The 23,855-nt window shown below is 31.5% G+C and overlaps 1 protein-coding gene across 1 annotated transcript; it reads right to left on the bottom strand.

Annotated features, from left to right (window-relative positions):
- Nucleotides 1-8,620: 8,620 nt before the first annotated feature.
- LOC112735483 (uncharacterized) lies at nucleotides 8,621-9,553 on the bottom strand. Its single transcript, XM_025785016.1, has 2 exons — nucleotides 9,370-9,553; nucleotides 8,621-9,288 (listed from the first exon to the last, which is right to left on the bottom strand). The coding sequence occupies exons 1-2, from the start codon at nucleotides 9,551-9,553 to the stop codon at nucleotides 8,621-8,623; spliced, it is 852 nt and encodes a 283-aa protein (XP_025640801.1).
- Nucleotides 9,554-23,855: the final 14,302 nt, after the last annotated feature.

Below are 23,855 nucleotides of genomic sequence, written 5' to 3'. Positions count from 1 at the left end.
TGAACAAACACTACCAACTAACCTGCAGATAACGTGCAACCCCTATCTTCCCAGCTTCATGTATCGTTTTTACGTCAGCATCAACTTGGGCCACTTCATCAGCCACTGCCATGAAAGGATAAGAGGCCGACCATATGGAATTCTTCGGCCCATCCTTATACCCATGCAAGACAATTTGGCTTTGATGCGCAAACTTAATTTCCTCGGCTGTGAAGACAGCGTCATCCTCCTTTTGTTCAGTCATCAAGTCCACGACCTTCGAAGGACCCCCACCCCTTTTCCTCTTTAGCGGAATCTCTTGTTCGACAGAGCCACCTCCTTCCTTCACCACATTAGTGGATGACCCCTCTTTCTCTTTCTTCTTAGCCTTATTAACAAAAGCCTTTAGATTGGCGGTCGTCAAAGTTGACGCCTTTTCACCTAACAAAATAGAGAAACACAGTCAAACACCTAATAAAACAACAACCCAGAAACACAACCAAACAAGATATACCTAAATACTCATCTAAAGCATCCTTATCCCCCTTCAAGTCTCAACAGGGCAGGAATGGAAAGAAGCTTAGACGAAGACATCACAGAAATCAAGAATCCAATAATATAATCCTCACTTTTCACCCTATTTTCACACTCTAAAACTTGCCTAGGCTCAGCAGACCAGAACACAAGGAACCTCTCCTCTATTAGGGAATCAAGATAGAATGGATAACAGTCATCGCACACTTGAACCTTCACAAACATCTCCTTAAAATCCTTAAAGGAGGACTTGTACAAACTGAAGATAGCTCATCCTCGGTGACTACTTAAGTTAACCCAGCCCCCCTTCCACACACCTTTCGCCTGGAAAAGCGAAAAGAAAACCCCTAATGAGGGGTAACACCCCCAAATACTCCATTAAACATTCAAAGGCACGAACGAAGGCCCACGAATTAGGATGAAGTTGTGTGGGGGCACAATTTAACAGAGATAGCACACCGCACTCAAAATCAGTAAACGAAAAATGAATCCCAAGCTCAGTCAACATGCATGTATACATATAAAAATAAGACCAATCATCTCTCTTCTCACACAACCTATCATCTTTGCTACATTGTAAGAATTTCACCCTCAAACTATCACCACCCGTAACCCACCTAACATCATTCAATTGTGACAACATTTCAACAGTACTAAAAACCAACACCCGTGACTTAACATCACTATCAACCCAACCATATGGATCGTTCTCGTCAACAACAATTCCTTTCCTTCCCATAGGTAGAAAATGACAGCAACAACACACAAGCGGGAACAAACAAAAATTGAAAGTACTTACCTTTTCGGCTCATTCTGCTACTCAAAAATTAAACTCCCAGGAAGCCTAACAGACAGGGGACAAGGAGTTACTAGGACACATTACCCCACAAAGCCCCACCACTTCCCATTAACCACACCACTCACGCAACCACACTTCCCGCAAAAACAAAAAAAAAACACAAAAAACAACAAACATTGTCGCAAGCCCAATTTCCAAAGCCCATAACGTGAAAGCCCAGCCAGAGAAACACGTTGACCTTGGGGGCTACCCAGGCAATAAATCCATTTCAACAAAAAGACCAAATTTAAAAGCCGAGGATATAGAAAGCTCAACATGTTTCCCATGCCGAGCTTGGGGGCTGTGTACCTTTCTAATATCCTCTGCTAACAAACTCACAACCGAGAATAAGTCAAACACTCTGCAGGCGCCAAGAATCTCACACTAACCAAACTCATACTCTGATCCTTAGTAACAAACCCTAAAAAATCGAGCATTACTCAAACATTCAGCCAACGAACATTCCCTACCTCGAGGTCTATTTAAACAGATGAGCAAATTTCGTCAAAGGCAGATAAACAAGCGAAAATCATATACTACTGAAAAAATCAAACACTAGCGTTAATCACACAAATACTTTTCTTTTACTTTTATTCGTCGAGGTTTATTGAATTTAGTTCTAACTTGGGCGCTGGAGATTTTTTTGCAGGTTCCATGCCGAAGTCACCAGTTTCGAGGAGAACACTTCCGAGCCTTTGACAGATCATATCGCGGATCAAACCGCGGGAACTTATCTCACCAGAAACACAAAGTATATAAAATAAAACATGTATATATACACAAATATATTATGATTTTTTTTGTATGTATAATATTTTTATTTTTATATGAAAATTAAAACATAGATAAAATAAGATAAAATAAAACAGGGGAAGGAGACCTAGTTTGGTATTTTCACGAAATTTAGATTCGAATCTGTGCATAGTCTTATTTGGGGGTCCAATAATCCATTATTGTCATTTCAATGAATTATGCTTTCTCGGTGTCTGTCTTCATTAAAATCACATATATCAACGGTAGTTGGGGCTCTGATCTTCTAAAAATCAGAAACCGTGTGAATGATAGTTCCAAATGCATTCCATGATTTGGACTCCTTTAAATTGATGCATGTTAGGATCAGTGGGATTTGGATCGGAGAATGAATGCATGATACGGAAAAAGAAACAGGGCCCTCTCTGTCTCTGAAATTTTGGTCTTTGCTCAATTCATTCTTTCATGATCACCCTAACGTCACGACATTTCTCATGATCAAGGAAATATAACCACAAATTCAAATACATACAATTATCAATTATGCATCTCCAACAATGTCTTAGTTACGTGCTACCGTTACTATTATTACTGGGTCTTCTCTAGTTAAGTAGTTATACAACTTTTAATACTTAAAAAAATATTATTAAAAGTAATGTAACGCTTTTTAATATTTGAAAATATTTTTAATTTAAATATATATGCTATTTACCTTATTTTAAATATATATTTTATATTTTAATATGTATTTTATATTTATAATTAATTTTAGTATTTGATTTTAATATATACCAAACATAATTAATTTAAAGGGATAAGTATGATTTTGGTCCCCAACGTAGGGGCTGAAAATTTATTTCGTCCCTCAACTTTTTTTTGCTCCAAAATGATCCCCTAAATTTTAGTTTGTTTTAAAATCGTCCTTTTTACCAATTATATTTTTTTATTACCAAATTACCCTTTATTAAAAAATTATAAAATAAAATAAATATAAAATAAATAAATAAAAAAAGAAAAAAAGAAGAAAGGAGGGGGGATACAGAAGCGGGGTGGGTAGGGAGAAAAGGGGGGGAGAGAAAGGGGGGAGGGGGAGGGTGGAGGGGGAGAGAAAGGGGATCCGCGTCGCCGCACCGCCGCCCCCGCCCGCCGTTTCTTCTTCTTCTTCTTCCCGTCGCCGCACCGCCGTCCGCCACTTCTTCTTCTTCTTCCCGCCGTCGCACCCACCGCCGCACCGCACCGCGTCGCCACCACCACCTTCTTCTTCTTCTTCTTCTTCTTCTTCTTCTTCCACCGCACCATCGCCCCTGCCGCACCACCACCATCTTCTTCTTCTTCTTCTTCTTCTTCCGCCTCACCACCGCACCACCAATTCTTCTTCTCCTTCTTTCTTCTTCTTCTGTGAACTTGATTTGTTTGTGAAATTTTTGGATTTTTTTTTTAAAATTTGTTGTGGAATATTGCTTTTGTTGAAATTTGTTGTGGAATATTGTTGTGGATTTCTGACGATGATGATGATGATGATGATGATGATGATGATGATGATGATGATGATGATGATGTGGTGGTGGTGGGTTCTGGTGGTAGTGGTGGTTTTGTTCTGGTGGTTTAAGTGTTGTTCTTCTGATGATGATGATGATGACCATGATGATAATGTGGTGGTGGTGGTGGTGGGTTCTGGTGGTGGTGGTGGGAGAAAACACAGCGCTGCCGAGACGGGGGGAGGGGAGAGAAAGAGAAGCGGGAGGGGGGTGTTGTTTCGGAAAGAGGGGAAAGGGGGAAGGGGGAAGGTCGCCGTCGCAGCAGCTCCACGCCGCCGCCGCTCCACGCCGCTGCTCCTTCTCTACCTGCATTTGCGATTCTGCTTCTGGTTGAGGAAGAAGAGGGGAGGTAGGGAGGGAGGGGTATTTTTGTCCGAAGGACCATTTTACAATAAACTGAAACCTTGAGGACCATTTTGGAGCGAAAAAAAGTTGAGGGACGAAATAAATTTTCAGCCCCTACGTTGGGGACCAAAATCATACTTATCCCTAAATTCAAATTAGTCTCCCGTCAACTTGGTCTTTAACAAATTATATTACTTTAAAATTTTTTAGGATGGGTTGATTTTTTAATAAGATTAATGTGTCTAATAATTTTTTTTTTTAGATTTAATCGGTTTATAATAAAATTTATTAGTAAGAGTTTTCACAAATACAGGTAATTTAATTACCCACTAAAAACGGACCGGAATTAGTATATTATTGAATGAGAAAGTTTAGGGGTCAGTATTTTTATTAAAATTTGACTAGTACTTAATGAGCAAAAGAAAAATGAGTAATTTCATATCATTAGATAAAATTTTATACTATTAAAAACACTAATAATAACTAATTGATAACTACAAACAAGGTTCTGAAAACCAGATCAGTCATCAAACCGCTCTAGTCACTGATTTACTGGTCTAACTGGTTCAACTGGTAGTTCAACCGAAAAACCGTTTTAGAATAGAATAATAAATAAATTATAAATAAACATCTTAAAATATAATTATAGTCTGATATAAATCTTAAAATATATTCGAAATTTAAAATACTACAGAAAATATCTCAACCAAATACATATGATCTTATCAAAATCCAAACTCAAAAATTAAATAGTAAAAAAGCATATCTAAATTAAATCCCAAAATCATGATTTATCAATCATCAAAATTCGCAAGAACTTGTTGCAAATCTGCTTCGGTGGGATGATCTTCACCTTCATTTCCACCCTCTTGAGCAGAAGAATCAAGAGATGCAGCATAAAGACCACTACTACCACTGCCACTTTGATATAAATCAGCATCAATGTCACCTAATAAAATACACATGTTATCATTATATTATAAAGGTTTAATTATTCTGTTGGTCCCTATAGTTTCGCAAAATTTTCAATTAGGTCCCTATACTTTTTTTCCTTTCAATTGGGTCCCTATACGTTATTTTTTTTTTCAATTTAGTCCTTACCGTGACAAAATCGTTTGAGATAACGGAATATTCAGTTTGAAAATAGAATATTCTCCTAATTAGATTAAAATTACTAATTAAATTCAACCCCATCTTTTTTAAATACCAAAACTAACCCTTAGCATTTTGTACTACAAATGGAGAACCCTAGCGCTACTCTGCTCTGCTTCGCGTTGGTGGTGTCTCGCTTCCGTTGCGTTTCTTCGCCGTGGATCGCCGTGCCATGCATCGCGTCGCCACACTATGCCTCGCCTGACCGCACCTCACCTTGCTGCTCTGCTCTTCGGGTGTCGATGCTGATGGTAGAATCTTCAAGAAACGCCCTATTTTAATCTCAGGTTCAGTGGAGAGTTATGGAGCTTATTTGGCTGATGGGTCAGAGAACAGGTGAGATCTTCAAAGGACTAATATCAAGTATTTAAGAATTAGCTGTGATAGCTCTTTACTTGTGGTGTTTGTTATATTTTCTTATCTTCTGTAGCCAGTTAATTCATCAACATAGTTAATGATATTTTAGATATGATGATATTCCAACCTTTCTTCATCATCTTGGTGTCCCATTTTAATCTCTTGGTTTTTGAGGAAGAATTGATTGACTGAGATTGGGAATAAGGAGAAGCTAAATGTTTTAGGGGTGTTCTATTCATATTGTGTTTTTTTTTTTTTAATTTTTTTAGTTGTTTTCAGTTTATGTCTCTCAAGTTGTGAATTCTTAAGTTGTGTAAATTTGTAGTTTAGTTTCATTTTTACTTAATTGTTTGCAACTTCTGTTTGGTTCTCAAATTATATTCTAAATTTTGTTGATGGCTATGATCCATGGATTCTTCAAAATTAAGGATGTATTGTATTGCACTCGTATCTTTCAAAAAGTATTTGAGCCAAGAAAATTGGAGTTCTTGGATTTACACATTTTCATTTTAGAAATCTTAACTAGTGTCAGTGTCCATGGATCTTGATAGCAACATCTTATTTATTTATTTTTTAAGTTTGATCGATTGCTTACAAGTAACTAATTTAGTTGATCATTTCATTCCTCTTGTTCTTGTTCGAATTTATTACTGTGTTGGGTCACGGTAGTTAATTAAGGTCTATATTTGAAATTATTATTGCTTTGGCTGCTGATAATTTGCAATCATTTGTACTAATTATAATCCATTTAAACCTGCAACATATAATACTTTGATATGTTCTTCAGCTTCATCTTTTTCGGTCTTGAAAACACTATCCAATTCTACTTTCAATGTAGTTAGTGTGTATGATTATTATTCATAATTGGAGGTATGACATGTGCGACTGTGGAAGGCATTTTGAGAGATCTTCCAGGAGTCAAGAGGGTTGTAGTGGCTTTTGCTATTTTGTTGATTGGAATATTGTGTTTGATCCTGAAGTTCCTAGATACTTAGTTGATGGGATTGAAGGGGAAGCAATGGAAAATTTAAATTACGTGTTAGAAACCCTTATATAAGGATGGCTTCTAAAGATGTTGAGGATAGCTCAACTATATTTTGACTCTTCATATCTAGCTTGCTTCTTAGTGTGAGTATTTTTAATTCTTCCTTTGATAATTTGTGTGTATGCTTCCAATAGTTACACTCTACTTACATTTTCTTTATTTCTTTGAATCCAATGTGAATTCACTTGTTAGATCATGGCCGTGCTTATTGGATGGCTACTCATTTTAAGTGCAAACAGTTCTCTCTTTCTTATTTTTCAAAGAAAAAAAGTCAGATTATCTTTGTGAAAATACATATAAAGATTCAAACCAAGATTTGATATTATTTCTCAAACAGGAAAATCTTAAAAAGTGTATGTTATTTTACAGATTATAATGTTGCACAGCACAATACGAAGGCACATATAATTGCAGGTTGTTACTGCCAATTGAAGTGGTGTATTGATTATTGTTCATAGCAAACTTTTTCAAGTTAAAAATGAGGGTAATGTGTTGTGTCTGCAGGAACAATAACTGACATTTCGATTGATGGGGCATTTGGAATTGGAGCAGGTATCTAGTACTTGAAGAAAGTGAGAGCTAAAGCATCAGTAATATGTGGAGTCCAAAACAATGAGAACATACTCTTCTGTCTGATATATAATTCTTTCTTTAGAAAAAGTTACGTTAATAAATTCTTTATCTTGTTGTATTGTATAAAATTTGATTTGTTATATTTTTTGGGATAATTTTGACAATTCATTATATATATATATATTTATTACTATTATTTCTGTTTCATTTTATCTAATCCTTTTTTTAGTATGTTCTTAAGATAAGATATTTTGAAAGTTAAAAAAAAAGAGAAAATATTTTTGGTATAATTTATATATAAATAAGCAAAAAAATGATAGTGACAAAATAAAAAGGATTGTAGGAATATCTTTTTTATTGTAGAATCATTGAATAGGGATTATAGGAATATCTTTCATTGAATATTTATAGTTGTAGCGAAATTTTCAATTAGGTCCCTATACTTTTTTTCTTTTCAATTGGGTCCCTAAGGGTATACAAGTAATTTCACAATTCACTAACATTTTTTTGACGTTTAACGTTAATAAGGACTAAATTGAAAAAAAAATTAACGTATAGGGACCCAATTGAAAGGAAAAAAAGTATAGGGACCTAATTGAAAATTTCGCGAAACTATAGGGACCAACAGAGTAATTAAACCTATTATAAACTAACAACATTCTAATAAATCATTAGAAAATAAATATACTATACTCACGCAATAAGTCATCCACATTACGAGGAAGATCAGGCTCTTTCTTTACAACTTCTTCAGTCACCCAAAAGTCAACTAGACTGATGCTTTCATAATCAATTAGATCATATTGTGTCTTTTGCTTTCTTTTTTCTTTTTCCTTCCTATAAAGTTAAATACAATACATGTAAATTCAATAATTTACAAATTTGTTATGATAAAGATTATATATGAAACAATATGATATTTCATGAAACATATATTACCTGGATTTAAGACACAAATTATAGGTAATATAAACAATATCATTCAGTCTGTCATGCTCCAATCTATTTCTTCTTTTTGTATGAATCTGGTAAAAAAGACTCCAATTTCTCTCACACCCAGAAGAAGCAGATGCTTGGCTAAGAATGCGAACAACTATCTTTTGTAAACATGGAGCAGAGCCTCCGAATAACTTCCACCATTCATCTACCAATTATAAAACCATAACATATTAGAAGTTATCAATTAAGAACATAGGAGCATAAAACAAGTTACTATTAATTAAACTAATATTCAGCCATATTCTTATCAGGCTTAAGTTCAGATGCAGCTCGATAGCTTCTGGTTTATCAAAACTTTCCTTTCGATCTCTATATAAATGTATTTCTTTCATTGCCTGAATCCAAATTGTTACACTTGCAATACAAGGTAACAAGATCAAGCAAACTTCGCATAACATCAGGTGCTTCTTTATAATTTTCATTTAAAAAGAATGAAAGATTCAGGAAGTAAGCTGCTGCATGAAGATCTTTCTTCAAATGCTTGTCCCATCTTGAGTTGATAATATCTGTTTACGGTTGATATGCAGTTTTGGATTGCCTAAACATCTGTTTAATTGCATCTTCTGCCCTTAGCATTCCCTCATAAACATATCCCAAAGATGGTTTGTCATCAGCATCAACAAGTCTCAGCAATTTAATCAGAGGGCCCACAAGTTTACATACAGTAAAGTAATCCTCCCAAAATTTGCAACCCAAAATAATAGCACTCACAGCTCTACCAGTAGCACTCCTTCCGAATTTGTGATAAGTGAAAATTGAATCTACAACCAATGCTTGCAAATCCTTTTTACGGTCAAAGATACTCTTCAATGTAATAAACACAGTTGCAAAACGGGTTGCACCAGGACGTACAATTTCTCTCCAATGAGGTCTTTTTCTTAGCCAAGATAAGAAAATCATATGATTGTACACAAATACTGTGATCTTTGAAGTACGTGTTGCAAGGCTAGAAATATGCGCCATGCTGCTTATATCTTTTAAAATAAGATTAAGGCAATGAGCAGCACATGGTGACCAATAGATATTATCATATTTTCTATTGATAAGCCTACCAACGGCAACATAATTGACCGCATTGTCAGTCACAACATGCACAGTATTATTAGGACCAATCCATTCAATCACCTCAGAAAACAAATTACACAAGTGTGAAGCATTTTTTACGATATTGGAAGCATCTATTGATTTCACAAAATACAAACCTTTAGAACAATACACTAAGAAATTGATTAACGTTCTTTGTCTTTGATCTGTCTAACCATCAACCATGAGGGTACATCCAGTTTCCTTCCATGCACTCCTATAAATATCAACTAGCATTTGACATTCTCTTTTAAGATCAGCCAACAAGTGAACCCTTAACTTATTATAAGAAGGACCCTTGTAACCAGGTCCAATAATACCAACAACACCATGCAACATATCTTGGAAAAATGGCGACATCACAGCATTAAATGGAACTTTACAATCCAAAAGCCACCGAACAAAACGTTTATCAACCTTGTGTATCGCCTATTTGTTTTGCAAAACACTTTTAATATTTGGTTGCGCTCCTGGAGTTGTTCTTGGTGCAAACATAGGAGGAATGACTTTGGATTTTTTCTTTGGATCGCCTCCAACTCCTTGCTGACTCGAAGCACGCTGCTGTTCTTCTTGAGCTATTGCCTCATTAATTGCATCATCTACCTCATCACCACCCTCTTCACTAAAACTTACTTTTCTTTTGTTTTTGTTGGTCTGAATTTCTTTCAACAAACTTTCCATCTGTTTTTCCACATCATATGGAACTTTAGGACATTTTTTCACGTCTCCGGTAATCTTTGCTAGATGTTTCTTCATCCTGTGAATTTTACCTCCATTGAAAACTTGTAGACAAAATAAACACTGATATTGTGGTTTTCCATTCACCATTTGTAGAGCAACATATTTCCAAGCTAAATCTATTTTTCCCCGTAGGTTAGAAGAACCTTGTGACTGAGTATCGTTAGCGCTACCGAAATTAGGATTAGCAGCATCATTCGAAATAGGAGGATCGACAGGCAAGTTATTATTCACAGAAGCATTGTTATCAGCCATTGCTTCTTGATTAATACTATTATCCATAACTGAAATTAATAAAACAGATATGAAATTAAAAACAGCCATAAGCCCACAACACAATGAAAAATAACAAGTTAGGAGCCATCAGCAATTAAAAACAGAAGCCACAACACAATGATTAACCATGTTCTTAACCTAAAGCAGGGGCTACAAGTCCACAACACAATTAAAAATAGATATGAAATTAACAAAATCATATCTAAATTCTGCCTACAGCATTCTACAATATTGCAAAACAGAGTAAGTTTCCAACATTAACAAAATAACAAAACACTAAAACAGAATAACAGTTACATAACAGAGTAAGTTTCCAGCATATTAGGTGTTCTGGACTAAAACAGAGTAACAATTACAAAAACAGCAAAACACTAAAATAAATTTCCAGCATTAGCAATCCATACATACATACAAAAACAGCAAAATGTAACACCCTAACTTTTAGCACGTCATGATCGTACCAAAAGTAAGGCGATACGGACTTGATTTCCTTTATTATAAATTTACTATTGAGCCTTTAGGTCGATATCGCGTTTCAGTTTATAAGAAAATACCAGAAAATTATTTTTAGTAATTAAAATCACACAATTATTAATAATAATAAATGCTATACAAATGAATTTAAAATAAAACTCAAATACAATACCTATCCCTCTGAATAAAATAAAACTTAAAGCAACAAGGGCGAGGGAACTCTATAAAAATAACAGGAATCACAAGTAAAACTACTAGTCGTCTGCATCTTCTAACTGAATCTTTGAACCTGTGTCACTGAAAGGGTGGAAGATTTTGGGGTGAGAACAAACCACACGTTTTCAGTAGGGAATGGGAATGCCGTAAAAGTAATGAATTTAATGCAAATAATTAACTTACTTAGTAAAACTATTTTGTTAACCCTTTGGAAATACTTTTATTTCTACTTTAGATAAATAATTACTTTTCTTTAAATTTCTAAACTCAAAACAAATTTTAAACATAAAACTAGTCACATTTTCTGTCTCTCAGCCACATTAGTTAATCCTTAGTCAAATGTCAACTCGTAATCACTTTAATCCACTCACAAACAAATAGTGCAAGCAAGAGATTCAATTCAATGTACAAGCAAGTCACAACAAGACAAACAATACAATCACAAAGTAATAAAACAGGCAAGCGCAATCAAATGCAAATGCGCAATCAATATGATGCATGTCTATCCCTAACGCAGGCCATGAGCTCATGTGTCGGTTGCCTACCCGCTCCCGACATTACCCGGGCACAAGTCCCAGATATGGCTTTCCAGATGCATACAGTGTGCTTATAAGTCGTACGGCCAGGCCGCATACAGTGTGACTTTAAGTCGTACGGCCAGGCCGCATACAGTGTGACTTTCCAAATCAATAAGCGTACATCTGGAAAACAGTTCTCAGTGTGTGGGCGTCCCCACTTTACATTTGGCACTAAGGCCCAAACAATGTCACATCTGCTCTCCTGTAGCAGATATTTCATTAATTAATATATTCTTTAAATCCTTGTTCTCTACTCTCCTGTGGCAGAGACTCATTTTCTTAATAAACCAAGCTCAAATCTTTACTTAAAACAAAATCTCTCCTTAAAAGATTGGGTTTAAAACATTATATTTTTCTTAATAAATCAAACTTTAAAATAGAATAAATCTTTTCTTAATTAAATATATTTTAAATAATTTAATTTTTCAGAACCAAATCTTTTAAAACAAAACCTCAGATTTAATAAAATTTCGGCAGCACTTCCCCTAAACTTGGGGTTAGCCACCCTTTTTCGGGTCCCAACTGAATCATTTTCAACCTCTTTTCAATCAAGAAATCAAATACATATTCATCAAATTCAGTCACAAACACAACTCAAACTCATCATTTAGTCATTGCAAACAATCATAAATTATTTACAAATACCCACTAGACTTCCATGGCATTCATAGTTTAAAAACAGTTAATTTCAAAACAAAATCTCCTACCTTCGTATGAAATCAAAATTATCGAAAGCTCCGGAGAAGCATTCTGACCGAGCTGCTGAAGGAGAAGGCATCAGAAATCGTCTGTGCTTCCTAGAACTCCAATTAACCGAACTCAAGGGGAAGAGGAGTTACGTCACCGTCAACTTCTACCGGACAAAAATAATGTCAACGTGTAGAGGATGAGGATACGAACACTTTTACCGGATTAGATTTTTAATTAGACTTACGAATCACAAGAAATCAAACTCGAAAACTTTTGGGAAGTTCACGATTTCTCTCTTCTTTCCCTCGGTTATTTCTTTCCTTCCTTACCTAAAAATGAATCATGCAAGGCTAAAGATACTAATGATCATGATTTAGAGGAAAATCTTACACATGGAGGGTTTAGGTGTCTTTGGTTAATAATTTTAATTGAACATGTGTCATGCTTTTATATACATATATGCTTATAAGTCATATTTTATATATATACTTTATTCCTTTAATAGCTCGTTGATGATGGTGATGATAAATGTAATGAAAATGATTTCATATTATGCTTAGGTTATACATATATACACATGTATACATAAGCCATCTTATTTCTTTTCTTTTGGTTTCCAAATATTCTCTTTGAAAACCTTTCCACATATATATATATATATATATATATATATATATATATAATGGACTAATAATAATAATAAAAAATTTAATATTTGTCTAATCAAAATATATATTTTTGATAAATAATTTAAATTTAATAAAATAAATAACAATTAAATTAAATTTTAATATTTATAAAATTATATTTAATTATTTTTGTTAAAAATATAATTTTCTTAAAATTACATCTCAATATAATATAATAATTGTAAATAATTAATTATTTAATTTTTTGAAAACTTGGGGTCTTATACAAAACACTAAAACAGAGTAACAGTTTCCACTTTCAGCATTAACAACCAATCCATACATACAAATTTTCACAGCAATCAGAACCATACATACAAAGAAGATCGAAGAACGAGAACAAAGACGGAAGACCGAAGAAGAAGAATTGAAGAAATATGGAACAAAAATTGAAGAAGAAGTTTAGAGAAGATGAAGACGAGGAGCACTCACCTGGGTTCGAGGAAGAAGCGGCGGTGCTGAGGGCTAGGGTTCAGGGTTCCTTTGCTTCAGATGAATGAATGGCCGAATGGGGGAAGGGGGGTGGGTTCTGGTCTCTGAATCGGGTTTTCTTTCTTTTTTTTAAACAAGTTAAAAAACGGCCGCGTTTTGGGGGAATCGGCCGTTTACCGGTCCAGCCCAACCGGGCAATTCTTGACCAGTTCGACGGTTTTTTGTCGGTTTTTTCCTGAGCGGGTTATAGGAGGAGGACCGGACCGCTTGTATTGCCGGTTTTTAGTTGAACCGGTTCGATCGGCCGGTCCGATTCGGTTTTCAGAACCATGCATGACTACAAATCACAAAACTTGCTGCTTCCTGATACCCTTCTGGATGATTATATACCCAACGAATAATTAATTGAGTACAATAAAGTCAGACTCGATTAAACCAATCCGATTACTCGATTAAGTTATATTCAAGGTGGCAGACCGACAGCCAGCGATCCTCACACACTCAGTCACAGCGGCAAACCCCAGTCTTCACTCTGCATCATCTTCGATTCTTCTCCGGCTAACACTGTTAACACTATTAATTGAGGTCTTCCGAATTCTGATCTCCGTGGCTTTTCACCTCGTCTTCTCAAGCGTTGGTGTTGTCTTCTCTTGTCTCCGGTGCTCTTCATGTCGCCGGCTCCATCGTTCCTTTCATTTTAATATCGCAACTGTCTGGTCCATTGCTGCTGTCTAATTTTGTCTTAAATTTATTCTGTTAGAAACAAGAGACTAAACTGGAGAAAGAATTTGTATATTATTGAGTGTATTCAAGTTATCTATTCAAGTTGTGTGGAATGATACAATATAGAAAGGTATTTATAGAGACTAAGAGAATCGTAATAATAAAGACGTAATATTCTATAATAAATATTCAGATATACTAAGTAATTCTAATTGATTCTAATTATATTCTACGTACTCATTTAAACTTTTTCAAATTGAACTGTTTTGAGGTTTACGGATCTTAGTTATGTTGAGGTGTTGTGAAGTTGGTGAATATTAGAAATCATATTTTCATTATTTTTTTATAGATTAAAAAATAGTGAAAATGAATTATGCCTATTAGTAACACTATTGTTGCAAGCACTTCCTCACCAAGTATGCACTCTCACTATCAATCAATATGGATTTTTCGATACAACATCACAAAGTCCAGCTTTCTCATCACTGTCTGTCCCAAATTCTCGAGCAAAACCGTGCCAAATCATGATATTTATTTAAGTACAAATTTGATCATGTATTGTTTTTTTAAACTATTAGAATCTTTTATTTTAAAAAAAATTATTTTTTTAATTTTATTTTCAATTGGATATATAATTAGGAAAGTACTAGGTAAACAATAACTTTTTTGAACAACATGAACAACCACTAATCAAATAAAAACACACTATTTTTTCATATAATTATTCAAATCCAATCCGACTCATGTTTAATCAGTTTAGATTGATTTGAATTTACTAAAAAAGAAAACCTCAAATCCAAATTAATGCAAACAAACTAAAATTTAATAAATTAGATTCTAATTCTTCTCTAATCCAAACTGAACCAATTTGACCGATAAATACTTTTATTTGTTAGGATTTTATCTATCAAAATAGAATAATTTATAATATTTTTAAATAATAAAAATTCATTAAGGAACAAGACGTTAAATCATATTTTTTTAAATATTAATTTGAGTATTTATTCATAGTGTTATATTTCAGAATTTCTGGGTCGCACATCATGGTTTTGATGCTGAAACTAGAAATTACATTCACTACTTGTCCATGTGATATATTTAGGCGGGTCTCACGAGTCATGATTGATCCTTAATAAGAAGGAGCCAAGTTTTTATGAAACAAAAAATTCCACTAATTACTATAATATGGATATATCTATCTTATATTTTATGCTAAGATTGGATTCATGTAAGTAACGCTATCAAAGGGGCACGGTTACTCTATAGAAGTAAGTGAATATGCATACCAATTATTGAGAAGGTTGGGCATGATACAAGCAATGACAAATTCTTAGCTAAATCTTGCGGTCCAAATTTCTTAATAGAATAATCCACTGTATATACTAATCTATGAATCGATCATATCAAAAAGGGCAACATATATATCAGTTTTAATATATATATATATTTTGATGGTTCACTATCATTTATGTCTCCCCATTTGTTTTCAGCCATGTATGCATATTTGCATGTATGGGGCTATTCACAAACTTCACATCGAATGGGTTTTAATTATATTGGGACCCTTGGCATTATAATTAAATTCCCTCTAAGAGAAGGAAATATCTTTGGCCTAACGTCCAAAACGTAGATTTGGACTAGTCATTCTAATATTATCATCAGGAATATATAGTGAATGTCGTGACTATGAAATAATTATGTAACTTTTTTGTGCGCATAGGCCTAACCAACCTTTCCTATATATAAATTTAAAATAAAGGATTCGTTTCTACCTTTTTTTTTCTTTTTCTTTTTTTTTTTTAATTTTTGAAAATTTATTCTCTTCCGTGTAAATAATGTTCCTGGAAGACTTGCAAGAACTTTTTAGAGTCAATGATTACATAAATATGGAAACCACATTCTCTAAATGACATTGATGTGGGATAAGTGGTGGTTGTTGGAAGTGGGGTATGTTATTGTTATTGTTCATAATCTCTTATTAACTTTCTGTATCCTTGTTAAGGTTCAATGATCCCAGACACACTATTATATTATGAAAGCCAAACATACTTCAATTTAATTTAGAAGTTAGGAAAAAAAGTTATCATAAAAAACTTATCATAGAAAAATTTTATAAAATTTAATTTTTAATGTAATTGTTATGTATTTATTAAAAATAAAAAAAAATAAAATCTTCTATTAATAAAAATTTTAACTTGTATCTTTAGGATATATATTAGTTAAATCTTTTAATTTATAGTAATTTAAGTTTAGAGTAGTCATGTTATTACGATTTTTTTTTTTTCAATAGTAGTCAGGAATCTAAACCAAACTAAAGGTCAAATAATCTTTCTTGAAAGTTCATAAATCATTATATATAAGGCTTGGGATATTTGAAAACGTTTTGCTGCTAACAAGTGTTTTTTTTTTTTTTTTTTAGAATGCAAAAATGAAAGGTTTTGTTGGGGAAAATAAATTATTATACATTTGATTCAATGAAAAATTTTAAACTTATTACTTTTTATTTTGACTAAATCTTTTATTTAAATTTTAAAATATCTGTTACTATCCCAAAAAAAATTAATTTAGAAACTCTATTTTTAGTTTATGGCTCATAAATTACTTCGAAATGGGAGAGGCGGCTCCCCTGCTTATACCCACACAAAATTGACTTCATAACCAACCTAATGAAAACAATCATTTATCATTTACCTTTCCATGCCCTAAAATTGATTCTTCTGTGAAACATTTTAATCCTCTGATCTAACAAAAATCACAAATTAATACTCTCACCTAATAATACCTAATAATATACATACATATCTTATTTTGTTTAACTTTTTAATTTATTCTTTGAACTTAGTAAGACAAAATCTTGAATTTTAATTTTGTGATATGTATATCTTCTCATACGGTATGATTGATTTATCAAAAATGCTATTTTTACATTAAAATCAGCTACTAAAATCAACTATCAATATATTTATATATAAGTATCTAAATTATTTAATTTATTTTCAATATATGTTTGTATTTCAATATATATTTTATGTTTGTGACCTTTTTTATAATTAATTTTGGTGTACACCTAATATAATTCTCGATTTATAGAATAGAAAAAAAATGTTTTTTTTTTTTCTTTTACATTGCAAAGAAGAAAAGTCATATTATGTAGCTATATATTATTAGCTAGGATGTCACGAGATAATCACTCATTAATGGACTATCTAGAATAATCATCCGAATACTAGCGATAATAAATATCTTCCCAAAAGTTTAAATTGATTTTGGGGCGGATCTAGCACTCCAATACTATGTTATGATACCACTCATCCCAAAAGTTTCAGCTGATGAGAAAATGTAACATTAATGATTATATCTCTAATACTCCCTAAACCTCCATTGTAGACATTGTATAAATATTCCATTGGTTCCTCATACTTTTTCATTAAAAAATTAAAAAAAAAGCAATAAAATTATATTCTTGAGGAATAATGAATCCAAATTAAAGAAGAGCCAAATAATTAAGAACTCATTCAATTAAGTTCTTGCTACCATCGACTCTCATCAAGAATGTAATGACATGTCATGAAATAACTTAACTTCCAAAAAATTAAGTTGATAAATAGAAATATTTGAATGATGATATATGTATTAGATAAATCATTCTTAAAAGGGAATGTCATTAATTATTCCAATACCTTGAGAAGTTTAAAAAGGTTTAAATATGTGGAGTGAGAAAAAATAAAAACCTTATGAAAAGAGCATTACTTGTGCGAGAGAAGACGTATCATAGTGATATTTTGCCAATTATGGAGAGGATGGATGTCTGTGTCATCATGTGGTTTGGTTGCTCAAATTGAGTTCAAAAAAGGCACAGTTATATGTTTCTCTAATATATTCTTGCTTCTTCTTTTTTTTTAATAAAGAAAACTTTGTGGGTTTGATTTTAATTTGTGCAATGAATATGTCACATTTATGGAAAAGCATAGGGGTCGCGGATAACCATATCACTTCTTCAATTCTTACGCTCTTTAGGTTTTGTGTTACTTGGAACTCGATCCTTTTCCTTTTTTCGGTTAGTTTTTGTGTTGTCAATCCAAGTTTCGAAGAGAAACAACACATGTGTTTAAAATAGAGCTTCATTGATTTTTAATTATATTACATATTTTTTTTATTTTTTATTTTTTGCCCAATTCAATTGAATGCCCTTAGTTTCATCTTATCAATCCAGTCCAAATTAATAGATTTAGGATTTAGAATTTAAATTTTTTTCAGCATGAATTTTTTTTATAGTTTTTTAATTTATTTTATATGTTAGAATTTTTTTAAAATTAATAAAAATCAAAATTTAAAATTTTAATTATAAAAATTTAATTTTACATCATAATATTACTTATTAAAAAAATGTAAACCAATAATAAATAAAAATATAAATAATTATATCTTTAACTATTTATTTTCTCAATGATTTTGGAACCTCATCACATTTTTTCAGCAATGCATATATCTAATAGCATGAAGAAAAGTATGTAATACTTATATCAATCCTCAATAGCATAAAAAAAAAATTAGGCTTTTAGCAAGAATTTTTTAGGAAGAGTTAGCATGGAAGTAAATCTCTGCTATGTGTCTACACTGTTGTTTTCCTCGTGGATTATTTTAATTTTACGTTACGATATATAATAATGTCTCATATACAGCGAAACCTTATTGTAAATAAGGAAGGGGTGTGGGAGAGGAGAATAGAGATGAATGGTGTGAGGTGAATGGTGTGAATGCCTGAATGGTACACATATAGAGTGTGTACCAAATACTAAGTTTTGATGGTACAGGCTATTCCATATTCTCCACCATACATTCTTGTCAAACTGACAGCCAATAAATAAGAAGCTTGTGGGGGCAAAAACCCTGTTCTGAATATGATGAATGGGGAATTTCTAAAAGTTAGTATTATGTGCTAATAATGTAATCTTGTCAACCAAATCTTTCTTCACCCCTCTCTATGCTACCGGCTTCTTTAACTAACCATTCTACCTTTTCCCCCTTTTTAATAATACATAGAAATAAATTACTATTGTATTATTTAAGTTCATCAATATATTTAGATTTATGAAATTATTTTTTTTAAAAATTTAAACGGAAAAAAAGAGGTAACATGAATAATTATATTTTTAATACATTAAAAAAAAAATTTTTAGGTTTACTTGATTTGTTGTATACATTTTTTTTTTTAATTTTGTCTTGTGTTATTTTTTTTTTTAGAATTCATCAATAATTAAATTTTAGACCTTAATTACGGATATAAAATTTTTATATCATGTTATAATATTATTTTTTTTCTAAAAATTTAAGCTAATAAAAAAATAATATAAATAATTATATCTCTAATATATTTAATTAAGTTGTGTACATGCAGAATTAAGAACATTTTAATAACGATGTGGTTAATTAATTGTAAAAAAGAGATACTATAAAAGATCAATTTTCATCAAACTCTTATTTTCTGTCATTAAAATAAGATGTTTGTTTCAATACAATAATTAATTTATATGTATTAATAAGATGAAATATATGAACAAATTAAAAAATTATATGTGAATTATATTTATCTTTATCAGTATTTATTTTTTTAATTTTAAAAAACATTATATAATTATATATATTAAAATACTCTTATAAATAGATATAAAAAGATATTTTTGTTAAAAAATTAAATAACTCTTTTATTGTTGTGACAAAATTATTATTCTTTTACACTAAAAAAATTAAAATAAAATAAATCTAATTTAATAATTTAAAAAAAAAATGAAAACTAAAAAGGTAGAACAAATCCTAATTTATCACTAAGAAAACAAATCCCCAGCGTGGCCGTTGGGGCGCGGGTGGTGCAGGCCTCCCCAGACTTTCTTGTAGGCGTCGTAAGCGTAATGGAGCATGAGGACAACATCGTCATTTTAAAAAGTTTCTGAGAATTACACATATGATCAGATACAGTGGTCTATTTATTTTTTAATAAAATTTTTTAATATATATTGAATAAATAAATTCTAACAAATTTTATTATATGATAATTTGATTTATGACAAATACTTTTATAAAATAAATTAGTCTTTTTTATATTGAGATTAATTTGTTGGTGGAAATTCAAGTGCAGCCAAATTCACGTGAAGTCGATACTTGAGAGTCATTAGATGATTTGACTAAATTTTCATCTAACGATTCTCAGATATCAACTTCACGTGAAGTCGACTTCACCTGAGTTTTCACTTTATTTTAAATATTTACTCAAATTAAAATTCTTTAATTATGGTATATTGTTTTATTTCAGCCGTTGAATTGAAAGAAAAAAAGAATATATTTCTATGAAAAAAAAAAGAGGGAAGGGATGCAGGAAGCAAATGTGGGTGAGTTGATTAGATTTTTCTTTATTTGTGTGTTCCATCTGTCGGCTCCGTGGCCCGATTTATACTACTACTGTTCTGTAAGAATGTAATCTGTAATTGACTCGAATTGACGACTTTTTATGTATATTTCTGTTCCTTATACCTAATAATAATTATATTTGTAGAGTGCTCATCATGCATATGGATCCGTTTAAACCCTTTTTCTCTGACTGTGACCAACGTCAAAGAGATCGAATATTCGCGAATGTTACGGCACTTATTTGACTCTCAATCCAGAAATCAATTTTTCATCTCCAAATGTCAATCCTCACACCTCCTTTGACAATAAAAACGAACTAATAATTAATTAATAGTATATATAGAGTTTTATTTCACGATTAAGGATGTCCTAATTGAGCTTATTACATTAATACTAGCTTATTTCACAATTGACATACTCAAATTACGAATTATGATTGTGACTGTTGACAGAATGATTATTAATTATAGCATTATTATTTGATTAATAAGACAGCACAAGCCAGTGGTTTGTTTAGAATGGAAACCTATATTATATCTAGTCTAAATGATTAATGAACAAACAGTTTACAATCATTTCATAGTAATAATAGTTGTGATATAAAATATATTTTTTTCTTTCAATTTGTATGACATCTCAAAATCGGAATTTAATATACATACAAAGTTGCTGAGTGTGATGACAAAAGTGTGATTGAATAAGGTCTAATGTGTTTCCAAGATCATACTCTGTAGAACTGGTTACAACTATTTAATATTTGCCATTATACGACGAACAATTTGAATGAAATGTTTAACTACTTCTCTGTGCATGTCGGTCAAGGACCATTTCTTACAGCAACGCGTTAAAAGAAGATGCCAGGGAAAAAAAAAAGAGAGTTTAATTTTGAGAACCAATTTGCACATTCACTGTACCCAATTTGTGCATTTAATGAGCCTATAGTAGTTTTTTTTTTTATTTTCTTTTTTGGTAGTAGTAACATTGCAGATGGTGGCACTGGCACACTGTGGGAAACCGAATAAAAAACTTTACCTTTCATTAATTGGGTGCTTCATTAGAAGGTTGAGACTCCAATGGCTAAGTTTTGTTATTTACGGTGTCAGCAATTAATTAAATTAAGAGTTAAAGATCCCATATTGTTTATCTTTGATTTGATTTAGCCTAGGGTTTTGGAAACAATAACGCACCCCCTCTACTTTGGTCATTGGTCAATGCTATCAGATTTTTTTTTTCCAAATCCTTCCAATAGAAAAATAGAATGGGGAAAGTCATACTAGCCAGAGGAGTGCATCCTCTCCAATGAAAAAAAATTGAATAATGTCTAATGTTTAATTTTATCTTTTATTGTTTTTTCTCTTATTTATTTTTAATCTTATTTATAGAATTAAAAGTGAGAGATCACACTTTATTCTCTTAAATGTTAAAAAAATAGAGAAAATTCATTTTCTACTGGCTAGTAGAAATTTGGATCCTCTAAAATTTGATTTGTATTTCAGAGAGTAAAGTGTGATCTTCTACCCTTGAATAGTTTCTCTTTCATATTTATTCTTAGTCTCATCTATAAAATCAATGATAAAAATCACACTTTACTCTCTAAAGTGAAATTCAAACTTTAGAAGATACAAATCCGACTAGTAGTATATCAAACGTAAATGCTTGTCCTTCGTTCTCCGTTATACATATATATTCATTCCAAATCTCAACAAAATGAAATAAAAATTAAGGTATCAAATTTAAAATTAATTATAAACAACTAATTATACAATACGTAATATTTTGTTATTTTATGTATATATAAATTTATTTTTACTAAAGATAGAGAGACTCACCAATAAATTATAACTCAAATAACGTAGTCTTTCTATATTCGCTTAACATAATATAATAAAGGTAAAACTATAAAAATATAGCATTTTTTCAAAAATTTGTGGTATAGCTAAGATGAAAATTTTGTAGTTCTACTGAAATATAAAAGATAGAAATTTACGTATAATTATTTTTATTTTTATGTAAAATTAATTGTTGATAATATTAAATAATAATTTAATTAAATATATTAAATTATTTAATAAATTTTAACTAATAACTTAAAAAAAATCTATATGAGTTTTTACTGTACAAAAATGTTAATTCTTTGATGCTGATTGCCGTAAGCTCTTAGATATGCGGTTCTTTAATAAAATAATCGGCATTAGTTTTGGAGATGCATACACACAAATTAAATTAATTGGAGAATCCAACAAAATGCGTTTGTTTGTGTGGGTCTTTCTCACTCTAACTCTCACACTTAAGTCAATGTTCTTTTTTTTTTTTTTTTTTTTCCTGTTTGCAAATTTGTTTTCTTTAATACAAGTGTGTAGTACATGAGAACATTATAAAAATCAATGAATGACCTGAGAATTTGAAGATTGTAACAACAAAGAAGTATTGTCCTATCAGTGAGCATTCCTATTAAGCAAGAAAATGAGACCACGATAGCCATTTAATTAATAATTACTTCGGTGTTTAAATACAACAAAGAAAGGAAGAAAGATATATTTGTTTATTTATGAACAGTTAGTAGAGGTAAGGAATCACACACGAGGCTACCTCTGAGCCTAATAAATTTTCTTTGTTATTTTGTGGATACGTGAAAACGAAAATTCATAGTAAGCCAGGCCAGTCTATGTATTAATTTTCAATAGAATCAAATTTTTGTTGGTTTTTTTTATTAGAATAATGTAAAGGGACAGAGAAAGAATGTTATCCCCCCCCCCCCCCTTTTTCTTGTCCTGGATGTACATTTTAATTACAACATTTCTAAACATTTGATTATTAAGATGCCGGTATTATAAACTTTTTACACATTTTTTTCAACAAAAGAAATTAAAAAAATTGATTATTAAGATGGCGATATTATAAACTTTTTACACATTTTTTTTAACATATTAAATAAATCCTTTCCATCTGTGTGCCTATGTTCTGCTTCTTGAAACTAGCAAAAATCTTAAATGACAATATGACATGCAATCCTGTGATACATTGTCTTTTTAAGGGTTTTCTTTTTTAGTATTTATCTAAGGTCGAATACAGTGATATTTCTTTTTTTTTTTTTTAAAAAAAACCTTGTACGCATCTTAATAAATAGAATAAATAACACAAAATTTTAGTTCTTTCTGTACATAAAATGGGGATCAACAATCAATTTTTACTTTATTTTTTAAAAAATTGTACGTCAAGTTGTTTTTGTTCTAATAACCTAACTTCCAAAAAGTAAGGTTTGGTTTGGATATGTTCTTTTTATTTCTTTAAAATATTTTTTGGGCCTTTGTCCTATAAATGTAAAATGTTATTTTTTATTTTGTTATTGAAAAATGCTGATCTAACATATGAAATGACAAATTATATTAGTAAATACTTTTATGAAGACACATTTAAATGAAAATGACATTACAAATCATT

Source organism: Arachis hypogaea, chromosome 13, assembly GCF_003086295.3.
Source record: "Arachis hypogaea cultivar Tifrunner chromosome 13, arahy.Tifrunner.gnm2.J5K5, whole genome shotgun sequence".
In the NCBI taxonomy this organism is placed as follows: Eukaryota; Viridiplantae; Streptophyta; class Magnoliopsida; order Fabales; family Fabaceae; genus Arachis; species Arachis hypogaea.
Note: the sequence above shows the minus strand (reverse complement) of the source record. Positions and strands in the feature narration are given on the sequence as shown.

Coding starts and splice junctions, on each gene's coding strand:
- LOC112735483 (XM_025785016.1), bottom strand. CDS start 9,553: ATGTCGCCATTTTTCCAAGATATGTTGCATGGTGTTGTTGGTATTATT. Junction 9,289..9,369: donor ATGTACCCTCATGGTTGATG/GTTAGACAGATC, acceptor TGAAATCAATAG/ATGCTTCCAATATCGTAAAA.